Source organism: Pan paniscus, chromosome 3, assembly GCF_029289425.2.
Source record: "Pan paniscus chromosome 3, NHGRI_mPanPan1-v2.0_pri, whole genome shotgun sequence".
Taxonomy (NCBI): Eukaryota; Metazoa; Chordata; class Mammalia; order Primates; family Hominidae; genus Pan; species Pan paniscus.
Genome location: NC_073252.2, coordinates 100348784 through 100373563, shown reverse-complemented (window position 1 = coordinate 100373563; position 24780 = coordinate 100348784). Strand labels below are relative to the sequence as shown.

The 24780-nt window shown below is 38.3% G+C and overlaps 1 protein-coding gene across 2 annotated transcripts in view; it reads left to right on the top strand.

Moving 5' to 3' along the window:
- Positions 1-24780, top strand: part of SLC39A8 (solute carrier family 39 member 8) — a 90912-nt gene that overhangs the window by 56918 nt on the left and 9214 nt on the right. For both annotated transcript variants that reach the window (XM_055111664.2, XM_055111663.3), the window contains 2 exons: positions 21683-21890; positions 22091-22275. In XM_055111664.2, the coding sequence (XP_054967639.1) occupies positions 21683-21890; positions 22091-22275 (393 nt within the window). The remainder of the gene's footprint in view (positions 1-21682; positions 21891-22090; positions 22276-24780) is intronic.

The window sequence follows — 24780 nt, the reverse complement described above, 5'->3', positions numbered from 1 at the left end:
CTTCCTTTACTGGATTCTTGAACACCTCAAAGTTATCCATGAAGGTTGGAATCAACTTCTTCCCAACTCCTGTAAATGTGGATATTTTGACCTCCTCCCATGAATCATAAATGTTCTTAATGGCATCTAGATTGATGAATACTTTCTAGAAGGTTTTCAACTTCCTTTGCTGAGATTCATTATAGGAATCACTACTATGGCAGCTACAGTCTTACACAATGTATTTCTTAAATAATATGACTTGTAGGTCAAAACTACTCCTTGACCCATGGACTTCAGGATGGATATTATGTTGGCAGGCATGAAAACGACATTCATCTCCTTGTACATCCCCGTAAGAGCTCTTAGGTGACTAGATGCACTGTCAATGAGCAGTAATATTTTGAAAGGAATTTCTTTTATTTTTCTGAGCTGTAGGTCCCAACAGTGGACTGAAAATATTCAGTAAACCATGCTGTAAACAGATGTGTTACCATCCAGGCTGTGTTGTTTCATTTCTAGAGCACAGACAGAGTAAATTTAGCACAATTATTAAGGGCCCTAAGAGTTTTGGAATGGTAAATGATCATTAAGGGCCCTAGGAGTTTTGGAATGGTAAATGATCATTGGTCTCAACTTAAAGTTACCAGCTGCATTAACCCCAAACAAGAGAGTCAGCCTGTCCTTTGAAGCTTTGAAACCAGGCACTGACTTCTTCTCTTTAGCTATGAAAGCCCTGGATGGCATCTTCTTCCAACAGAAGGCTGTTTTACCAACATTGAAAATTTGGTGTTTAGTGTGCCACCTTCATCAATGATTTTAGTTAGATCTCCTGGATAACTTCTCCATCAGAACTTGCTACTTCACTTGGCACTTTTATGTCATAGAGATGGCTTCTTTTCTTAAACCCAATGAACCAATTCTGCTACCTTCCAACCTTTCTTCTTCAGCTTTGTCACCTCTCTCAGCCTTCATAGAATTGAAAAGAGGGGCTTGCTCCTACTTTAGGGTATGTTGTGGGTGGTTTGATCTTCTATCCAAACCACTCAAATTTTACTCATGTCAGCAATAATGCTGCTTTGCTTTCTTATCATTTGTGTGTTCATTGGAGTAGCACTTTTAATTTCCTTCAAGAAGTTCTCCTTTGCATTCACAGCTTGGCTGTTTGGCACAAAAAAACCTAGATTTGGTCTATCTTGGCTTCTGACATGTTTTCCTCACTAAGTTTAATCATTTCTATCTTTTGATTTTAAGTGAGAGACATGCAATTCTCCTTTTACCTGATCACATAGAGGCCATTTTAGGATTATTAGTTAGCATAATTTCAATTGTCTTGTGTCTCAGGGAATAGAGAGGCCCTACAGAAGGGAGGAAGATGGGGGAATGGCTGGTCACCGGAGCAGTCAGAACACATACAACATTAATTGGTTAAGTCTGCCATCTTATGGGGGCACAGTCATGGTGTCCCAAAACAATGACAATAGTAACATCAAAATCACTGATTACAGATCACCATAATAGATATAATAATAATGAAAAAGTTTGAAATATTGTGAGAATTGCCAAAATGTGGCACAGAGGCATGAAATGAGCACATGCTGATAGAAAAATTGTGCTGATAGACTTGCTCAATGCAGGGTTGCAACAAACCTTCAATTTGTAAAAATCACAATATCTGAGAAGCACATTAAAGTGAAGTGCAGGAAAAAGAGGTATGCCTGTACCTGTCACTCCTGAATAACTAATAGAAATAATAATGGTGGTAGTTGGTAGTGTGATGCTGGTGGTACCTGTCACATGCAAGAAATATACCCATACTTTGTAAATATTATTCATATGCAACATTCATTTAGGTGTAATTATCTTGATTTTACAGATAGGAAAGCTGAATTTCAGGGAGGTTTAACATCAGAGTAACGATTTGAACTTAGATTTGTTACACTCAGAGTTCTTTTAAAAAAGCAAAATTACATCCTGATTTGTATGCTTCTCATCAATTAAAATGGCTACTTTAAATAAAATCTAAGTATACATTTATTTTTGTGAAAAAATTCATATTTATTTGACTAGAAATTTTTGAGCATGTAAAACTAGAACTTAACTGACATAAAAAATAGTTATTGTGTAGTGTGATGAGTACTAGAGTAGAGGCATACGCAAGTTGCTATGTTGAGAGAGATGTGGTGTGTTTTGGGGTGGGATGTGATGCAAGTGGAGTGGCGCATATTGGGATGGAACATGATGAAAGTGAAATGGTCAAGGATGCTCTTCTGAGAAAAATCATGCTTGTATCCATCTTGAACTTGTATCCATCTTGACAGATATGTAAGACTTTACTGGGATAATACGGTTGGGCAGAACAGCAACTTAAGTGCAGAGAGTGCTTCCAGTCATTGTTTTTAAACATTTGTCATTTTCTAATTTTGAAACATTCAAGAAAGTGGCTATAGAACAATGGTTTTTAATCATTCCCTTAGACAGCCGCTTGATGAAGCCCATTACCTGTTGCAACAGACCTACCAAATTTTGCATACAACTTAAAGGGGTTCATGAACTCACTGATGCTCCTCTATGACCTGCCAGCCAATACTCTCTGATATAGAGAAATACTTGAAAAAGGAACATAAATGGCTATGGGTAAGAGTAGAGGGCACTGGGGTAGCTTTTTAGCTATTATTATATTAAATTCCTACAATAGCACTATGAAATTGGTATTAAGTCAACTTACAGCTGCATAAATTAAGATCCAGTTAAGTACAGTGACTCCCTCAAGTTCACACAGATAATAAACAGCAAAACTATGCTGAGGTCCCCTTCTGGGGTCTTGCATCCCAAGCTCATGTTTGCTCCATATACATGATACTAATTTCCTAATGAGAATATTGCTGTAATAAGTTATGATTTCTAACAATTAGCTTACAAATGAACTTTCGTAAAACAACTTGTAGTGAGTTGAGGATTGCCCGCATAGTGAAACCTTGTTAGTTTTGATTACCAGTCTGTCATAGCTGATAATTTATGATTTGTTTTATTTTGCTATGGGCTTGGCTATAGAGTATTTTGGCAGCATCTGTAAAAATTTCTTTTGAAACAATTTTTTTTGGCAAGATTGCACCTAAAGCTTCTAAATTATCTAGAGAAATTCCAAGTTGTTATTATGTGTTTGATATGTTGTGTTAGTCTTATCCATACACTGTGGCAGGTTTTCTGAAGAACCTCAACCGTATCTCGCCTTTGATGCTGGAGAGCCCAGTTTGTTAGTGTTAAGTTCTGGAAAGCAATAAAAGTGCATCTATCTAAACATGTTCTATACTAAATTGCTTTCACTAATCAAGCAGGACTTATCCCTATTTAGAAGAATTAGTGAGGTTTTAGTCAATTAGGCTTGATGTCAAGTTAATTTTTCCTCCATTAGTGTAATGAAGAATTGCTGTGTTGTTCTGTCATGCATGCTGATTGATAAAAAAAGTTAATAATGAATGCCAATACATTTTTCTCTTGAAAAATGAACCAATAATATATGAGGTTCAAGTAAATTATTCTGCTCATCAGAAAGAATTGCTTATTCTACTGTGTGGAAAGCCCAGTGGCAAACCAGGGGAAGCAATGGAATATTTAAATACTTATTCTATTGCTGGTCAGTCTTTAACATCAGCTTTTTAAAAGATTGCCTTATAAAGGATGTCCATTTCATAATTGTTGGATGACTAAAATAGACCACTTTGTTTTCTTTGGCTTCTGCTATTTGCTTATTTAAAAATATTTATATTGTGCTCTATTCTTTGCATGCTGCATTCTGCAGTTTGGGAATACTGAATCAAGACCTGGTGAGTAACTTTTACTCAGTGGATTGCATGATGAAAGATTTGCCAAACCATAAGGTGTTTTATTGTAATAAATGAAATCCATCTCCCTTGAAGAAGCACTTGCAGAGACAGAATTTACTCTACATTTTATTATTCCATTTTATTTATTCTATATATTCAAAATAAGGATTCTAAATCAAAAAGATACCAAAGCTAATGCATCCTGTAAATGAAGTGTGGTCTTGCCAAACTGCTTTTTGAGGTTGACATTACTATATTATATAGTAATTAGCAGACTGGCTCATGCACACATACACACATGCACACACACACACACACACACCCTCATCTATAATATTTATTTGTCTCTACAATCATATCTATTCAGTTTTGTGTCTGAGGTAAATTTCCAGGTAACAAATTTCACTTTTATAACTATTAATACTTCACTAATAATCTTAGTGAATAAAAAAAGAATTGAAGATATTTGAAGAACAATTTAAGTGCTCACTCTTAATAAAAGTATTAAGGGTTAGAGTTAGGGCATTGATTAGGTGGTGAAATTTGATTCTACTATATGTCTGCTTCTTAGATAGAGAATTTCAGTCCCGTTCTAAGGCTCTCAATTCAATTAATAACTCTTCATTTATTTAAATTAAGTGGTGACATTCTCCTGCCTTTAACTTTGCTCTCCATGCTAATTATTGGCTCAATTTATTTAGAAGTATTATTATAGAAGTTTTGAATCCTAATAAGTAGAAAGAGAGACCAATGTGTGAGCCTAATTCTTTTTCGAAGTGATTAAGATATTATTACTTTTTATTTGTTATCAGGTATCAGAACATTAAAAGTAAAATAAAAGAACAGACTTTATTTTACTGAATCTCTTTCTACTTAGGAATATCAAAGTGCTTAATGAACATGACTTTATCGAACCTTTATACCAACTTAGTGAAAGTGGATAAAAGTCAGAAACATTTAGCAGCAGAGGAAACACCAATAGAGATTACATTTGAGGGTTCCATAAGACATTCCGGCCTCTGGTCTTATGCTTTCTAGTGTATCCTCCTCTATTACCAGGTTACAAAATATTTATTGGAAAAAATAAGTGAGGGATCAGCCATCATTAATAGTTTCCTGGGTTGCAAACAAACACCCAAATCTAGAGATTGTTTCCATTTAGAAAGTAGAATCTCAAAAATTCTTTTTTGGACAAACATCACTTTTGCAAAAATAGTCTGTATTTTTTTTTGTAATTTTTATAGTGTTTGTGACTTTGATCAAAATCCCAGAATCATGTAACTTTTATATTAAAACAATAATGGCAATCTTAAACTGGGCCTCTGTGATATATCAGGCTACTTTTGTGACAACATTTTATATTCTGAATGATATCCTGGTCCATACATTAAATCAGTGATGCTATATTAAAGCATAGGAAGATGGTATTCAGTCATTCATTCCATCATTTATTTTCTTCTCATGTATTCAGTGATCACCTGCCAAGTGCCAAGCTCTGCTCTACACCTTAGAAATTCCATGACAAACTAGACAGAAAATGCTCATGTGCTCTGCCATTCTGGTTCATTCTAGTGGGACACACAGCCCAACATCATAGAGTTACAAATGCCATGCAGGCACTTATAAGTAGGAGCTAACTAATGTGTACATGTGGACATAGAATATGGAATGATAGACAATGGAGATTCAGAAGGGTGAGCAGGAGGGAAGAGGATGCATGATAAGATATTACTTAATGGGTACAATATACTTTATTTGGGTGATGGATACCCTGACATCACCACTACTCAATCTATACATGTAACAAAATTATACTTGTACCCCATACATTTATACACATAAAATACAAAAATAAATTTTAAAATGCCCTGCAGGGAATTAAAATGTGATATGGTGATGTCTGGGTCACTATGTTAGTGTGGGTGGTCAGGGATGACTTCCTCAAGGAGAACACATTTAAGTTAAAATCAGAATTGTAAGAAGGAACCATCCATGTGAATATCCGAGAGAATAATATTATGGCTGAGCAAACAGCCAGTGAGAAATCTCTAGGGTAGGAAACAGTTCAGTGGGTTTTAGGAACAGAAAGATGAACAGAGTAGGTAGGCACAGTGGATGCTTGTATAAAATGACATTGGAAAACATTCTAGATAGAAATTCTTCTTCAAAGTAAGCATTCCTGTGTTCTAACACTTAAACAGTGTTAATAATACAAGACATTGGCTCCAAAATTACATTTTATTAAATGTTATAAACTAAGAACAGGTCAGTCAGGAAAACAACTGTCTTTTGCAATCAGTTTTTGCAATCTGTAAACAATAGATTATATGTAGTGGATTTGAAAGCTCTAGGATGGTGTTTTTTTTCTCCTCAACGATTGGAAGTATTATTTTAAGTGTGTGTGAAGTGTTAGCAATCCTCAGAACACCTCAGCACATTAGTTCAGTGTCTTCTACTCAAAACCAGAGGTACTTGAATCCTGGAGGTACTCCACCTTCCAGGATGGAGACTGGCAAACAGCAATAAAATAATAATTTCTTACCTTATAGCAACAAGCTACTTAATTCAGAAATTCCTCATCTGAAAAACTCAATTCTCTTGGGAAGTCTCTTGACCTCTTATTGCATAGGCTTAGGAGTCAAATAGTCTGGGCACAAATCCTGACTTTCCCATTTTCTAGCTGTGTCGTTTTGGGCAAGTCCCTTCTTCCAGTGTCCTCATTTATTTCCTCTGTAATCAGGATGATGTACTCATCACAGGCATTTAGAAAAGCATCTTGCAAACAATAAATCTTTAACAGGTTATCTGCTTTCATTGCTAATATTCTTACTTTTATGCCCTCCCTTTCCAAACGATCTTCTGAAAAACTGTGTTAAGTCCACAAAGTTAGAAGCAAGATGGTTGCCAATAAAAGTCTTCTGCCTTGAGGGCTGGGTGTGGTGGCTCACGCCTGTAATCCCAGCACTTTGGGAGGCTAAGGCAGGCGGATCATGAGGTCAGGAGATCGAGACCATCCTGGCTAACATGGTGAAACCCTGTCTCTACTAAAAATACAAAAAATTAGCCAGGCATGGTGGCACGCACCTGTAGTCCCAGCTACTTGGGAGGCTGAGGCAAGAGAATCGCTTGAACCGGGGAGGCAGAAATTGCAGTGAGCCAAGATTGCGTCACTGCATTCCAGCCTGGACGACAGAGTGGGACTCCGTCTCAAAAAAAAAAAAAAAAAAAATTGCTTGATCACTAGAATAGAGGGGGAAGCCTCTGAGATCCATTGACTGAAATGTATTTTGATATTTCATTTCTCTACTTAATTCAGCACCCCCCCACCATTTAATTAAAAATAATATTTATTGAACACCCATTAAACGCTAAATTCTCGGCCAAAAAGGAAAAAAACATCTTGTCCTTCCAGGAGATTTTAATCCAGTTCTTCAACTCTCAGTAGCTAAGAATTGGCAGACAAACAACAAAAGCATCTCTGCACTGAATTTTATGTTATATTGATGAACCAATTTGGAATTGATTAATGAACTTTTTTTATGCACACCCTTTCCATGTTGTGCATAAATGTCCATGTGTTTGCTCTTTGGAAAGACTGGAATACATGCTTCATGGGACAATGATTTGTGAACATGTCATGAGAGAAGATGTACTTTTACTATTACTACACATTTATTTAGTCAACAAACACTCACTGAGTGCCTACAGTGCTACATTCTGGGTGAACAGGAACCACCAACTCAGAAAATAAAATCCTGTATCTCCTAGGTATCACAGGCTTAGCTTCTTTGGCATGGAGGCTCAAATCCTGTTTCTGCACATTTCTAGAGGTATGACTTTGGTTAATTTACCTAACCTTTCTATACCTCGGTTCCCTCATTTGTAAAATGGGGATAATATCTATATAGGGCTGTTGTGAAGATTAAACGATGGTATATGTAAAATGTGTAGGACAGTACCAGGAGCATAGTGAGAATGCGGCAGGAGGCTCTGTTATTACTGTAAATATTATTATCACTACTGCTCTGTGCTCCAGTGGTGTATTCTGTATATTTCATGCCCAATTCTTCTTTTCTTAAACGGGTCGGCACATCTTTAGAGTGGCACAGTGACAGCTTTCAGAGGGAATGTGGTCCTGGTACCCTTATCCTGTGTGGCTCCTACTTCTCACGCTCCATGTACAGAGTAGAGACAGCCTCTGTTTTTCTGAACTACTGAAATATAAACCAGGGTGCCAGTTGCCCCTTGCAGAGAATAGCTTTATATTTGTCTCTCTGTTGGCACCTTGCCTATTCCTTATCACCCCCACTTGGTCCTAAGTGCCTGTTCTGTCATGGTGGTTGCAGTTACCACTGGCTCTAATCTCTCTTCTCATCTATGTCTTTGCCTCTTACCACTTTCCCTAAGCTCCTTGACCGTGTGTTTCTAGATCTTCTCTGCCACAGAAAGCAGTCTCTCTTTTTTTGCAGGTGAGTCACATGGAGTATATTGAGTGGGATCTTGAATATTTCAGTTCTTGACGTAATTCATGTCAAATGTTAAGACATGACAGGCAGCTGCTGCACGGGGTTGGTTTCTCCACGGCATCCCATCCTACCCCTGTTTTCTCATATGAATTATTCTGAAAGCCTTGAGGCTGATCAGGGTAGATATTCCTATATTTTGGAAACACTACTTTTAAGGATCCTAGCAACTGATTTCTCCAACTTACATTGAAACTTAAACAATTCCCTGGTGCCTCCTGAATCCCTTTAAGATGTTGCAGTAAGAATGAGAGTTGTGTAGGCGGGGAGGTACATTTTATGGGCTTTTTATAAGAAATGATATCCTGTGTCCTGAATGTACCAGTGCATTAATGCCATCCTCATCTGTAGCAACAGTAAGCAGCCTTTTAGAGTGGTATAAATAGTCCATTAGGATAAACATAAATATTTAACTATTATTTACTTTAGATTCCATTGGCAAAGTAGCACATTTCTTGAAAACCTCTCAGGTTTTTCCTAAATTGTTCTTTTCAAGGCAGTAAAAATGCTATGGTCCCAAACTGAAAATAACTGATTATTAATTAAACTACTAAAGACCAAAACAACTTTACTCACATTCCACAGAAGGATTGGAGAGACAGGAAACAACTTGCGAGGTTTCTAGAAATTGTTATTTTCTTGTTAATCGTTATTTTAATTAGCAAGGAGAGTTTTGGAAATAGTTTTGAGCTTTACCTGAAACTGAATGACTGGAAGGTAAGTGCATTTGAATTATATTTGGTTACATGCATTAAAGGATAAATAATTTCTCTTTTCTCATGTGAAGCTTCATTTTGGTTGTAGTTAGCTGACTTTTCAGGGTAAGGAGAAGGACCAAGTAATCACCAGCTATAAAATACAAACATTTATCACTGGAAAACCTAGTAATGAAAGCAAAGCCTATCAAAACTTTATGTTTATAGAATGCGTTTAACTCTTTTTAATATATTCATGTCTATGTAATCCTTTTGTTACTTTTTTCATGAAAACTTATTTAACAGTATATATAGTTCATAGTATTGTGTTGTGGAATGAGCATTAGACTTTGGATATGTCAAATCCTTTCCAGAGAGAGATGGCCCACTCAAATAAGGATAAATAATAAATAGGGGAGAGACAGTTTGTAAAACTCTGAGCACGGTGTAGGTGAACCACAGGGCAGTAACCTGAGGCTAGTAACAGTGGAGTTGTCAACAACCTATGTCCAAAGGGAAAAGGGAAGTAAAAAAGTTCTCTAGAACCTGAAAGGAGCTAGTTTTGTGTAGAAAGCTACTGTACGTGGAACAGTGATCTTTAGTTGTGGACATAGCCAGCCTAAGTTAACCTTCAAGGAGGGAGCCAAGGGAATAAATATCCCGATCCCCACTCCTCCTTCCCTCCAATTTTGTTAGAGCTCACTGTCTGGAACCTGCTGAGCACCTGGACATGAGGGCCTTTGATAGAGTGCCTACAGGTCTTATGGGGAAAGAAGAGCGGAAAGCGGATCTGGAGGGAGAAATGAAAGATACCTTGAATACTCTACCACTTTTCTCTCTATCAACCTCCAATCTTGTCCTCCATGTGGTTGACAAATGCATGTTCCTAACACAGGGTATGCACAAAATCCCATCAACTACCATATCATTCCCATGATGTCTTTTACTAATACTGCAACCTGACTAAAATATTGGTCCCCAGCAACACTCTTCATATAAAATATTGGGAGAAGAGGATGCAATTAAGGAACATTAATTATAGCTGCAGCTCACTTCTGGAGCTGGTCATGAGGCCTAAACTGCTCATTATAGGGCCCCCCATCGACAATACCTTCTGTATTTACCTTACTGTCTGACATCACCTTGACTGGATGAGTCATTTTCCAGTTAGGGCAATTGAAATCTTCATTTCTTTAAGATCTGAGTGCTTGGTAGTCTTGTTTTTATTGGGGGATCGTTGCTATTTTCCCTTGACTAGGACTATCGGGAAGGGAGTACTAAGAGGCATCCCACTGAATTCCCTGAGTTCTAAGCACTGTCCTTGTCTTCATTCTGTAGCAGAAAATCAATTCCCCCTGATCATTAGGTGTGATTACCCTAGCTAGTTATAGTGACTTTCTCATCTCTGTTGGTTCGGGACCATAAATAAATTTAAATTGCCAGGAGTTAGTCTCTACTTCCAGTGAATCAGAAAATGACCATGTTTCCTGGTATAAGAATTACTGCCTTGGACAGTAGGGCCATCAAACTCATCAAGTCCAAGGTTTCGGGGACAGGAGGCAAGAATTCTTTTTTTTATTATTATTATACTTAAAGTTTTGGGATACATGTGCAGAACGTATAGGTTTGTTATATAGGTATACATGTGCCATGGTGATTTGCTGCATCCATCAACCCGTCATCTACATTAGTTATTTCTCCTAATGCTATCCCTCCCCTTGCCCCCCACCCCACTAACAGGCCCCAGTGTGTGATGTTTCCCTCCCTGTGCCCTTAAGTTCTCATTGTTCAACTCCCACTTATGAGTGAGAACATGCGGTGTTTGGTTTTCTGTTCCTGTGTTAATTTGCTGAGAATGAGAATGATGGTGTCCAGCTTGATCCATGTCCCTGCAAAGGACATGAACTCATCCTTTTTTATGTCTGCATAGTATTCCGTGGTGTATACATGCCACATTTTCTTTATCCATTCTATCATTGATGGGCATTTGGGTTGGTTCCAAGTCTTTGCTATTGTAAATAGTGCAGCAGTAAACATACATGTGCATGTGTCTTTATAGTAGAATGATTTATAATCCTTTGGGTATATACCCAGTAATAGGATTGCTGGGTCAAATGGCATTTCTGGTTCTAGATCCTTGAGGAATTGCTACACTGTCTTCCACAATGGTTGAACTAATTTATACTCCCACCAACAGTGTAAAAGTGTTCCTATTTCTCCACAGCCTTGCCAGGATCTGTTGTTTCCTGACATTTTAGTGATCGACATTCTAACTGGCATGAGATGGTATCTTATTGTGGTTTTGATTTGCATTTCGCTAATGATCAGTGGATGATGAACCTTTTTTCATATGTTTGTTGGCCACATAAATGTCTTCTTTTGAAAAGTGTCTGTTCATATCCTTCACCCACTTTTTGATGGGGCTGTTTGTTTTTTTCTTCTAAATTTGTTTAAGTTCCTTGTAGATTCTGGATATTAGCCCTTTGTCAGATGGATAGATTGCAAAAATTTTCTCCCATTCTGTAGGTTGCCTGTTCACTCTGATGATAGTTTCTTTTGCTGTACAGAAGCTCTTTAGTTTAATTAGATCCCATTTGTCAATTTTGGCTTTTGTTGCCATTGCTTTTTGTGTTTTAGTCATGAAGTCTTTGCCCATACCTATGTCTTGAATGGTATTGCCTAGGTTTTCTTCTAGGGTTTGTAGGGTTTTAGGTCTTACATTTAAATCTTCAATCCATCTTGAGTTAATTTTTGTATAAAGTGTAAGGAAGGGGTCCAGTTTCAGTTTTCTGCATATGGCTAGCCAGTTTTCCCAAAACCATTTATTAAATAGGGAATTCTTTCCCCATTGCTTGTTTTTGTCAGGTTTGTTGAAGATCAGATGGCTGTAGATGTGTGGTGCTATTTCTGAGGCCTCTGTTCTATTCTATTGGTCTATATATCTGTTTTGGTACCAGTACTATGCTGCCTTGGTTACTGTAGCCTTGTAGGATAGTTTGAAGTCAGGTAGCATGATGCCTCCAACTTTGTTCTTTTTGCTTAGGCTTGTCTTGGCTATACAGGTTCTTTTTTGGTTCTATAAGAAATTTAAAGTAGTTTTTTTCTAATTCTTTGAAGAAAGTCAATGGTAGCTTGTTGGAAATAGCATTGAATCTATAAATTTGGACTGTATGGCCATTTTCATGATATTGATTCTTTTTATCCATGAGCATGGAATGTTTTTCATTTGTTTGTGTCCTCTCTTATTTTGTTGAGCAGTGGCTTGTAGTTCTCCTTGAAGAGGTCCTTCACATCCCTTGTAAGTTGTATTCCTAGGTATTTTATTCTCTTGGTAGCAATTGTGAATGAAAGTTTGCTCATGATTTGGCTTTCTGTTTGTCTGTTATTGGTGTATAGGAATGCTTGTGATTTTAGCACATTGATTTTATATCTTGAGACTTTGCCGAAGTTGCTTAGCAGCTTAAGGAGTTTTGGGGCGAGATGATGGGGTTTTCTAAATATATAATCATGTCATCTGCAAACAGAGATAATTTGACTACCTCTCTTCCTATTTGAATACCCCTTATTTCTTTCTCTTGCCTGATTGCCCTGGCCAGAACTTCCGATACTATGTTGAATAGGAGTGGTGAGAGAGGGCATCCTTGTCTTGTGCTGGTTTTCAAAGGGACTGCTTCCAGCTTTTGCCCATTGACTATGAAGTGGGCTGTGGGTTTGTCATAAATAGTTCTTATTATTGTGAGATATGTTCCATCAATACCTAGTTTATTGAGTGTTTTTAGCTTGAAAGGGTGTTGAATTTTATTGAAGGCCTTTTCTGCATCTATCGAGATAATCATGTGTTTTTTGTCATTGGTTCTGTTTATGTGATGGATTGTGTTTATTGGTTTGCATATGTTGAACCATCCTCGCATCCCAGGGATGAAGCCTACTTGATCATATTGGATAAGCTTTTTAATGTGCTACTGGATTTGGTATACCAGTATTTTATTGAGGATTTTTGCATCGATGTTCACCAGGGATATTAGGCTGAAATTTTCTTTTTTTGTTTTGTCTCTACCAGGTTTTGGTATCAGGATGATGCTGGCCTCATAAAATGAGCTAGGGAAGAGTCCCTCTTTTTCTATTGTTTGGAATAGTTTCAGAAGGAATGGTACCAGCTTCTCTTTGTATATCTGGTAGAATTCGACTGTGAATCTCTCTAGTCCTGGGCTTTTTTTGGTTGTTAGACTATTAATAACTGCTTCAATTTCAGGACTTGTTATTGGCCTTTTCAGGGTTTCGACTTCTTCCTGGTTTAGTATTGGGATGCTGTATGTGTCCAGGAATTTATCCATTTCTTGTAGATTTTCTAGTTTATTTGCGTAGAAGTGTTTACAGTATTCTCTGATGGTAGTTTGTATTCCTGTGGGATCAGTGGTGATCTCCTCTTTACCATTTTTTTTATTGTGTCTATTTGATTCTTCTCTCTTTTCTTCTTTATTAGTCTGGCTAGCAGTCTATCTATTTTGCTAATCTTTTCAAAAAACCAGCTCCTGGATTCATTGATTTTTTGAAGGGTTTTTCATGTCTCAATCTCCTTCAGTTCTGCTCTGATCTTAGTTATTTCTTGTCTTCAGCTAGCTTTTGAATTTATTTGCTCTTGCTTCTCTAGTTCTTTTAATTGTGATATTAGGGTGTCAATTTTAGATCTTTTCCACTTTCTCCTGTGGATATTTAATGCTATAAGTTTCCCTCTAAACACTGCTTTAGTTGTGTCCCGGAGATTCTGGTACATTGTGTCTTTGTTCTCATTGGTTTCAAAGAACTTATTTCTTTCTGCCTTAATTTCGTTACTTACCCAGTAGTCATTCAGGAGCAGGTTGTTCCGTTTCCATGTAGTTGTGTGGTTTTGAGTGAGTTTCTTAATCCTGAGTTCTAATTTGATTGCATTATGGTCTGAGAGACTGTTATGATTTCCGTTCTTCTGCATTTGCTGAGGAGTGTTTTACTTCCAATTATGTGGTCTCTTTTAGAATAAGTGCCATGTGGTGCTGAGAAGAATGTATATTCTGTTGATTTGGGGTGGAGAGTTCTGTAGATATCTATTAGGTCAGCTTGGTCCAGAGCTGAGTTCAAGTCCTGAATATCCTTGTTAATTTTCTGTCTCATTGATTTCTCTAATATTGAAAGTGGGGTGGTAAATTCTCCCACTATTATTGTGTGGGAGTCTAAGTCTCTTTATAGGTCTTAAGAACTTGCTTTATGAATCTGGGTGCTCCTGTATTGGGTGCATATATATATTTAGTATAGTTAGCTCTTCTTGTTGCATTGATCCCTTTACCATTATGTAATGCCCTTTTTTGTCTTTTTTGATCTTTGTTGGTTTAAAGTCTGTTTTATCAGAGACTAGGATTGCAACCCCTGCTTTTTTGGTTTTTTTTTTTTTTTTTTTTTTGCTTTCCATTTGCTTGGTAAATATTCCTCCATCCCTTTATTTTGAGCCTATGTGTGTCTTCTTACATGAGATGGGTCTCCTGAATACAGCATACTGATCGGTCTTGACTCTTTATCCAATTTGCCAGTCTGTGCCTTTTAATTGGGCCATTTAACCCATTTACATATAAGCTTAATATTGTTATGTGTGAATTTGATCCTGTCATTATGATGCTAGCTGTTTATTTTGCCCATTAGTTGATGCAGTTTCTTCATAGTGTCAATGGTCTTTACATTTTGCTTTGTTTTTGCCATGGCTGGTACTGGTTGTTCCTTTCCATATTTACTGCTTCCTTCAGAGCTCTTGTAAGGCAGGCCTGGTGGTGACAAAATCCCTCAGCATTTGATTGTCTGTAAAGGATTTTGTTTCTCCTTCACTTATCAAGCTTAGTTTGGCTGAATATGAAATTCTGGGTTGAAAATTCTTTTATTTAAGAATGTTGAATATTGGCCCATACTCTCTTCTGGCTTGTAGAGTTTCTGTAGAGAGAGCCGCTGTTAGTCTGATGGGCTTCCCTTTTTAGGTAACATGATCTTTCCCTCTGGCTGCACTTAACATTTTTTCCTGCATTCCAACCTTGGTGAATCTGATGATTATGTGTCTTGGAGTTGCTCTTCTCAAGGAGTATCTTAGTGGTGTTCTCTGTATTTCCTGAATTTGAATTTTGGCCTGTCTTGCTAGGTTGAGGAAGTTCTCCTGGATAATATCCTGAAGTGTGTTTTCCAACTTGGTTCCATTCTCCCCATCACTTTCAGGTACACCAATCAAACGTAGGTTTGGTCTTTTCACATAGTCCCATATTTCTTGGATTCTTTGCTTGTTCCTCTTCATTGTTTTTTCTCTAATCTTGTCTTCATGCTTTATTTTATTAAGTTGATCTTCAATTTCTGATATACTTTCTTCAATTTCTGATATACTTTATTCTGCTTCATAGATTTGGCTATTGATACTTGTGTATGCTTCACGAAGTTCTTGTGCTGTGTTTTTCGACTTTATCAGATCATTTATGTTCTTCTCTAAACTGACTATTCTAGTTAGCAATTCCTCTAACTTTTTTTTCGAGGTTCTTAGGTTCCTTACATTGGGTTAGAACATGCTCTTTTAGCTCAGAGGAGTTTGTTTTTACCCACCTTCTGAAGCCTACTTCTGTCAGTTCATCAAACTTATTCTCCGTCTGGTTTTGTTCCCTTGCTGGTGAGGAGTTTTGATCCTTTGGAGGAGAAGCAGCATTCTGGTTTTTGGAATTTTTAGCCTTTTTGTGCTGGTTTTCCCTCATCTTGGTGACTTTATCTACCTTTGGTCTTTGCTGTTGGTGACCTTCAGATGGAGTTTTTGAGTGGCCATTCTTTTTGTTGATGTTGATGCTATTGCTTTCTGTTTGTTGGTTTTCCTTCTAACAGTCAGACCCCTCTTCTGCAGGTCTTCTGGAGTTTGCTGGGGGTCCACTCCATCCCCTGTTTGCCTGGGTATCACCAGCATTGGCTGTAGAACAGCAAAGATTGCTGTCTGCTCCTTCCTCTGGAAGCTTCGTCCCAGATGGGCACCCATCAGATGCCAGTCGGAGCCCTTCTGTATGAGGTGTCTGTTGAGCCCTGCTGGGAGGTGTCTCCCAGTCAGGAGGCACAGGGGTCAGGGACCCACTTGAGGAGGCAGTCTGTCCCTTAGCAGAGCTCGAGCACTATGCTGGGAGATCTGCTGCTCTTTTCAGAGCTGGCAGACAGTAACGTTTAAGTCAGCGGAAGCTGTGCCCAGAGCTACCCCTTCCCCTGGGTGCACTGACCCAGGGAGATGGGAGTTTTATCTATAAGCTTCTCACTGGGGCGGCTGCCTTTCTGTCGGAGATGCCTTGCCCAGAGAGGAGGAATCTAGAGAGGCAGTCTGGCTACAGTAGCTTTGCCGAGCTGTGGTGGGCTCTGCTCAGTTTGAACTTCCTGGAGGCTTTGTTTACATTATGAGGGGAAAACTGCCTACTCAAGCCTCAGTAATGGCAGATGCCCCTCCCCACACCAAGCTCGAGTACCCCAGGTTGACTTCAGACTGCTGTGCTGGCAGCGAGAATTTCAAGCCAGTGGGTCTTAGCTTTCCCGGCTCCTTGGAGGTGGGACCCGCTGAGCAAGACCACTTGGCTCCCTGGCTTCAGCCCCCTTTCCAGGGGAGTGAATGATTCTGTCTTGCTGGTGTTCCAGGCACCACTGGGGTATGGAAAAAAACTCCTGTAGCTCGCTTGGTGTCTGCCCAAACAACCACCCAGTTTTGTGGTTGAAACCCAGGGCCCTTGAGGTGTAGGCACCCTAGGGAATCTCCTGGTCTGTAGGTTGCAAAGACCTTGGGAAAAGCATAGTATCTGGGCTGGAGAGCACTGTCCCTCATGGCATGGCTCCTCATGGCCTCCTTTGGCTCCAGGAGGGAGGTCCCCGGCTCCTTGCACTTCCTGGGTCCTCACCCTGCTTCTGCTTGCCCTCAGAGGGCTGCACCCACTGTCTAACCGTCCTGAATAGATGAACTGGGTACCTCAGTTGGAAATACAGAAATCACCTACCTTCTGCGTTGGTCTGGCTAGGAGCTACAGACCAGAGCTGTTCCTACTTGGCCATCTGGCCTGTCAGTAAGAATTCTTTAAGTGGTGTATTAGGCATAAAAATAAGATAGATTACTTTATTTATCTGTTTATTTATTTAGAGACAAGGTCTAACTCTGTCGCCCAGCTGGAGTGCAGTGGCGCAATCATAGCTCTCTGTAACTCTCCTTCAGCCTTTCGAGTAGCTGGGAACATAAGCTCATGACACCATACCTGGGTAATTTTTTCTTTCTTTCTGTTTTTTTCTGAGATGGAGTCTCGCTCTGTCACCCAGGCTCGGCTCACTGCGATCTCGGCTCACTGCAAGCTCTGTCTCCCGGGTTCATGCCATCCTCCTGCCTCAGCCTCCTGAGTAGCTGGGACTACAGGCGCCCGCCACCACTCCCAGCTAATTTTTTTTATTAGTATTTTTAGTAGAGACGGGGTTTCACCGTGTTAGCCAGGATGGTCTCGATCTCCTGACCTCGTGATCTGCTTGCGTCGGCCTCCCAAAGTAATATATTTTTTGTATAGACGAGGTCTAGTTATGTTGCTCAGGTTGGTCTTGAACACCTGGCCTCAAGCAGTCCTCCCCCTTGGCATCCTATAGTGCTGGGATTACTGGCAGGAGCCCCTGAGCCTGACCTATACCCCTTTTACTCTCACCTCTTGGTTCCTGGATTTGTGCATTCTCTACAGCAGAGATGACACCATATACTTGGCTGCCCAACCTATGAACAGAACTCCAACCTCTCAGGGTGTTATCTCTTGGCTTGCACCCTGGCTGAGGCTTCATCAGGACATTTCATCATTCTGTCAAACTGGTTGCTACTAGAGGGTGCAGGTGATGTGATCCATGAATTATATGTATTGAGCCCACTGTCTCACTTCCTTTGCTAAAAAATGGTTAGGAGATAGTTTTCACAGGAAACCTTGGCTATATATCAGTTGCACTATAAGTCCATGAATGATGGTGCTTGCAGAGGCACTGAAGGCAGGGAAGACATATATTGTATATGTCTATCTTTGTGAGTCCAAGAGCATCCCCTTATAATGGGAGGAATCCAGTGGAATCATTCTGCTACCACATACAGCCACCTGGTCCTCTTGCCCTGTTGGACAGTGATAGCTTTTTGGGGGCTCAGCATCAGCCTTGGCTTTTGAAGTTTGGGACTTCTTTAGTGCTGGAAAGCCAGATTCCCCCTGGTAGGAGAAGAGAATGCTGAACCTATATATATCCTCCCTCTGCACCACTCTGCGCTTTATATGTAGGTCCATTAAGCAAACATTTGGATGGTTGATGAAGGATACTGAGTGACAATCAGATTTTCTTGTTCACTTTATTACTGAAGCTATCCTCTGTAATAGCCTTTTATGAGATTTAGTGGAATAGAATTAGATTCACATTCTGTACTTATTAAAAGAGACTCTTCCGTATATTCTTCACCTCCTCCTTTGTGTCCTTCTTGTCTGTCCTTATCTTTCTCCTCCTTTTAGTCCTCTTCCTGCTCCTCTTACTCATGCTTGCTCATTTCCTTCTCCTTGTTCTCCCTGTTTTCCTTTTCCTCCTTCTCCACATGCTCCACCTTGTCCTCCTCCTAATCATCCTTCTCTTCTTCCTCTTCCTCATCCTCCTTCTCATCCTCCTTATACTTGTCTTCCTCCTCCTCCTCATGCTACTTCTCCCTTTCCTTGTGCTCCCTATTCCCCCAGGCCTCCTCATCCTCTACAACTTTCTCCTCCTTCCTTAAACTGTTCTGCAATAAGCCCATTTGTTTTCTCCATTTTAATTTCTAAGTACTTTTTTTGAAAAAAATTTTGTTTTTTGCCCTCCAATTTATGTTGGGATTCAACATAGTCTCCCCTCTATTTTTTTAACTTTGGTGCATGATATTCTTTCTCCCCCATTCTGATAACACTACACAGTGCTTTGACTTCCATCCCCATTAATAACTAAGTGAAAGGTGTTACAAGTCTTGCTGAAGATTACACGGTAATTCTTCTCACAGCCAAGCTTGAACTCAGTTTTAGATTCCAGACTTAGTGTCTTTTCACTAGGCTGAATTGCCTCATCATGGCTGAGGATAGAAATAGCCTCATATTTAGAGTAAAACTCAGACAAGAAAGCAAGCAAGTGAATAACAATAACAATAGAAAACAAAAATTTAAAAAGGAAAGAGAGAGATAGGCATATTCACTAATTCAACTACAGGAACTTGAATTTAGTGTTCTCTCTGCTCAGTGATTTAATTCTAGGTGAATTAAAAAAGAAGTTTCTGTGAAGGTTTGCTGACTTTGGTTTGTTTCAAAACTATTAAAAATGTAAAACTCTTACCTGCTCAACAGTATCATTTGGGACCAAAGCTCATAGAGCGAATATGAGGCATAATAAATAGAGTCAATAATATCTGTACTTAGAGGTAAGAGAATCACTCCTGATATATTAATTTAATTTCTTCTGTAAAATTAAGGGTGTTTGTATACAGACTCTGTATGTGATATCGGGTAGTCAAGACTTGGTTTTGTGGTCTTCTTCTGAAATCATCACAATAAGGAAATTTTAAACATGTAATTAGACAAATTAGATTGGAAGATGAAAACAACTGCTTTAATTCAAAATAATCTCATTAAGTATATCACGGCATTAAGTTTTACAAAGCCCAGGTCACTTCCTCTGTGGCTTTCCCTATGACCACCTTTGTTTCTCCTTCAGCTGTAATTGCTTCCCGCTCTGGGGCATTTTTTATGCAAACTACCCAATCCACCTGTGCTAAATTATGATTGTTTATTGTGTTGTGCGTTTAAGATACAGCTATAAAGTAAAAAGCCCACATTTTAAGAAAAGATAGATTTTTTTTATGTGGATAAACTTTGTTTCTTAAAATAAAAAAGATTTGATACTTACTCAATGTTGCATCAAGCGTTCAGAAGAGTTTTCTGAGAGGTGGGGAAGTCTCCTTGCGAATTACCTTCAGATCCTATTACAGAGAAGGATCCCCATCCCCGATATGTTTGTAGTAGTAAAGCACTGTTGCCAAAAATGCCCATTCACTCTTTTTTTGTATCTCTGGGTAAGTTTACCAACCTTTTTGTGCTTTAATTTCCTCAACTATAAAATGATGGTAACAGTTGTACTTTCCTCATAGAATTGTTCCAAATGAATTCGGTATTTGAAGTGCTTAGAACAGTGCCTAGCACATTATAAATGCTATGTGCCTTTGCTGTTACTATTTCTACTACGACCACATTGGTGATGACAGTGATGATGAATCCTATTACTAACAGTTTCCCATTCATTTCATATTAATTAAAAAAATATTTGCTCCAAATGCTTTTATCTGTGCCTACAAGCAAACAAAAATCCAAAGGTGCAGATTTGCCACTAATGAAATAGCAAAGAGATGTATTGCAGGATTTAAGGCTGATTCTGAAAGTGTTGGTCCCCAAAGTGTTTGGAGTAGTGAAGTGATATTGGAGTAACTGTAAAACCTCTTAGATGGTTGCTCTGAAGTAAGCCCCTCTCTGTTGGATATATATTGCATGTTTTTTTTTAATGTATCCATATATATTATGGCTTGTTTCTCCAATGTAAATACACTTCTTGAAGACAGAAGCTGTGTTTTCCATTTCTGTGTATTTCCCATAGCATTCAACAGAGTGTTTTACAAATTTCAGAAGTTCAATAAATATAATGATTAGCTGCTTAGGTAGAGGTGGGAGGAGGAGAATTAGGAATAAAATGTTCTCCAGTTAATTGCAAACTGCTTTTGTACTTAAAAATGAATTTGCATTTTATCTTTTTCTACAACTTCTGGAAACTGTTTTAGTTGGCATTTGTCATTTGATTTTGTACAATTTTGTAAATTTTCTGGAAATCTAAATTCCTACAAAGAGTCCATCACAGGATTTTCTATTTTTTTATTGTTTCTACATGAAAGGAAGTGTTAGTGTAAAGGCTAGCCTGTTCCATTTACACTTCATGCAATTTGTTAAGAAAATAATTAAGCTTTGGAGCTAGTAGGGACCATATTGTTACAGCCTAAACCCTCCACAGGGTACCTGGAACAGAATGGAAACTCAATAAGTTGTTGATAAATAAATGAATCATTTAGTACAATGTCTTCATTTCACAGTCGAAGGAACTCTGTGATAACTTGCTCCCTGTCACATGGTGGCATAGGAGGGATTAGAACAAATGTTGCTGATGTCATCATGCTCTAGTTGTGGATTTCACATTTAAATTGTAACATGAAAAAGACTTTTAAGTTTAGTCTTTGAATAACTTCCTTCATTTTAAATCTTGTGTATAAATAAATTTCTTAGGTTAATATCTGCTACATTTTAGAAAGGCAGTAGGAAGAAGTTTATACAAGTCAAAAGAATTGTTTTAAAGGGAAAGTAAAGGAAAATATCCGTTAGTGGCTTATTCGAGGTGTGTCAGTTGATTAATTTCCTTTCTCTCGACCATAGTTTTCTTTGCTCTGTTATATATTATTAGGGTTTCCTAGTTACTCTAAAAGATTTTCTGTTGGAACAATTTTTCTCAAGACATAACCCATCTCCAACTTGCCTGTATTTCTGAGACTTTCAAGAAATGTTGGTTATCATTTTAATTGATTTTCTGCTAGGATGGAAAAAAAGAGCCAAGTTCATGTACCTGTTTGAAGGGGCCCAAACTGTCAGAAATAGGGACGATTGCCTGGATGATAACGCTCTGTGATGCCCTCCACAATTTCATCGATGGCCTGGCGATTGGGGCTTCCTGCACCTTGTCTCTCCTTCAGGGACTCAGTACTTCCATAGCAATCCTATGTGAGGAGTTTCCCCACGAGTTAGGTAAGGAGCTCTGCTCATATTGTAAAAGTCTGCTTACTTCTTGATTTCAGTGGAATGAGACTTTTCAGGTGACATGCTCTTAAAATCCTTCTGATGCACTAAAATGAAGACCTTGTTGGACATTGATGATTATCTTTGATCTCATCCAGAAATAAAAAAAAAAATAAAACTATTCACTTGATATTTTCTTCTTCTTCTAGGAGACTTTGTGATCCTACTCAATGCAGGGATGAGCACTCGACAAGCCTTGCTATTCAACTTCCTTTCTGCATGTTCCTGCTATGTTGGGCTAGCTTTTGGCATTTTGGTGGGCAACAATTTCGCTCCAAATATTATATTTGCACTTGCTGGAGGCATGTTCCTCTATATTTCTCTGGCAGATATGGTAAGAAGCTTAAAATTTGTATTTTGTTTTAATTTAAAATTTGGAAATGAGTATCTGGATTATAGGTTAACTAAGGGTGGCCTTCTGCTTTCCGCAGTGTGGAAGGCCTTTCTGTTGTAATTCAGAACAATCCCATTTCAACAGATCATTCTACTTGAGTAGTTTACACTAATAGTAATTTGAAACTGATCCTCACTGGTTCTTTAAAACATAATCGTATTGTTTGAAGGTGAAATGATTTGTTTTTGCTGAAATAGAGATATTTTCCTCTATCTCTATTCCCCTTGTGGTTGGTACTTCTTGTCTTATGTTATAGTATGTCCCTATAGGACTTTTTTCTCCTTTTTCTCCCTCTTTTGTGTCTATGTCACATTTGGAAGAGGAATAACTTATTAGAGTAAATAGCATTTTGTTATTTCAAAGTTCTAAACAGTGACAGCTTTTTGGGTTAAACTAAAACTGGTACACTAAAATTGGTAAAATTTTGACAATAGTTATTTGACATAGTATATATTTATATCTGTTCAATGTCTGTGTCTTTGTATCTGTGTGTATGTGTGTGTATGTGCTCAAAAGAGCGTGCATGGCCGGGTGCGGTGGCTCATGCCTGTAATCCCAGCACTTTGGGGGGCTGAGGCGGGCGGATCACAAGGTCAAGAGATCTAGACCATCCTGGCCAACATGGTGAAACCCTGTCTCTACTGAAACTACAAAAATTAGCCGGGCGTGGTGGCGGGCGCCTGTAGTCCCAGCTACTCGGGAGTCTGAGGCAGGAGAATTGCTTGAACCCAGGAGGCAGAGGTTGCCGTGAGCCGAGATTGTGCCACTGTACTCCAGCCTGACGACAGAACGAGACTCCATCTAAAAAAAAAAAAGAGTGTGCGTGTGTGTGTAAGAGAGAGAATATCCTGTGCATTTTCAAATAAATCATGGAAATCTTTCTATAAAATGATAATATGGTAGTGTATGAAAATCAAGGAATATTTCTTTTGCATTTGGAACTGGATGTATTACATACATAATTTAATAATTTGGTTTTTTTATTTGCATTCTTACCTCCAAATTATATTTATCTAGCTCTGTTCATGGTTCTCTGCAGACCCTCAGAAGAGCAAGGATTTCATCTCTTAGAACCAATGCTACATTTATAACTTTTTTCACAAAATTAATGTCTCATACTATCTTATAGTCATTTTACTTTCTGATATAAGAATGGAATCTTATTAGAGTTGTTCAGTTTAAAGAAATAATACTAAGAAATAATACTCATCCTGGAGTGAGCAAAATAGGCACAGTTCAAGGGGCTTTTCCATTCATGGGGTTTTTCCTCTAGAAAGAGGGGATCCTTAAATTAAACAACAAAAAATCACACAGATGACTAAATAATTACAAATAATGAAAAATGCTATGAAATAAGAGAGAAAATAGAATATATGATGAGAGATGATAATAAAGGAATCTAGAATAAACTAGGATTAGCTAGCAAAAGTGTTTTAGCAAGATATAAGGTGAAACGTGAAGGATTTAGTCCACTGAAAAATTAGAGAAATACAAGTTCTGGTATAGGTGATGGTTGGTGTGAAGATTTTGCTGGGTAAACTTGAGGTCATGAAAGAATGGGATGGGTGAAGCATAGAGAGCAGGTAATGGAAAAGGAGAAAGAGAACATAAAATGAGGTAAATTCCATCCCACTGATTGATTCAGTTGGAGAAAAATACTACTTCAGTACTTTTACTCTTGTTGATGCCTGAAAGAACTAGATATTCCTATTAAGCTATCAGTACTAAAACCTTTAAACATCCAAAATAAATGATCATACCACCCCTCCCAGCATTCTATTACAGGAGCACCTTGTTTTATTGCACATTGCTTTGATGCACTTTGTAAATGCTAGGTTTTTTGCACATTGAAAGTTTTTGGCAACCCTGCCTCAAGCAAGTCTGTCAGTGCCATTTTTCGAATAGCATGTGCTTATTTCCTGTCTCTGTAACATTTTGTTAATTTTTAAACTATTTCAAACCTTTTCATTATTATTATAATATCTGTTATAGTGATTTGTGATCAGTGATCTATGATGTACTATTATGTTTTGGGATGCCATGAACCACATTCGTATAAAATGGTGAACTTAATTGACAAATGTTGTGTGTGTTCTGCCTGCTCCCCTGATCAGCCATCCTTCCATCTCCCTCTCCTTGGGCTTCCCTATTCCTTTGACACCCAACAATGTTGAAATTATACCAATTAATAATCCTACAGTGGCCTCTAAGTGTTCAAGTGAAAGGAAGAGCTGCACATCTATCATATTAAATCAAAGGCCTGAAATGATTAAGCTTAGTGAGGAGGGCATGTTGAAACCCAAGGCAGGCCAAAAGCTAGACTTTGTTTGCCAGATAGCCCAGTTGTGACTGCAAAGAAAGGATTGATGAAGGAAATTAAAAGTGCTACTCCAATGAACACACAAATAATAAGAAAGCAAAACAGCCTTATTGCTGACATGAATA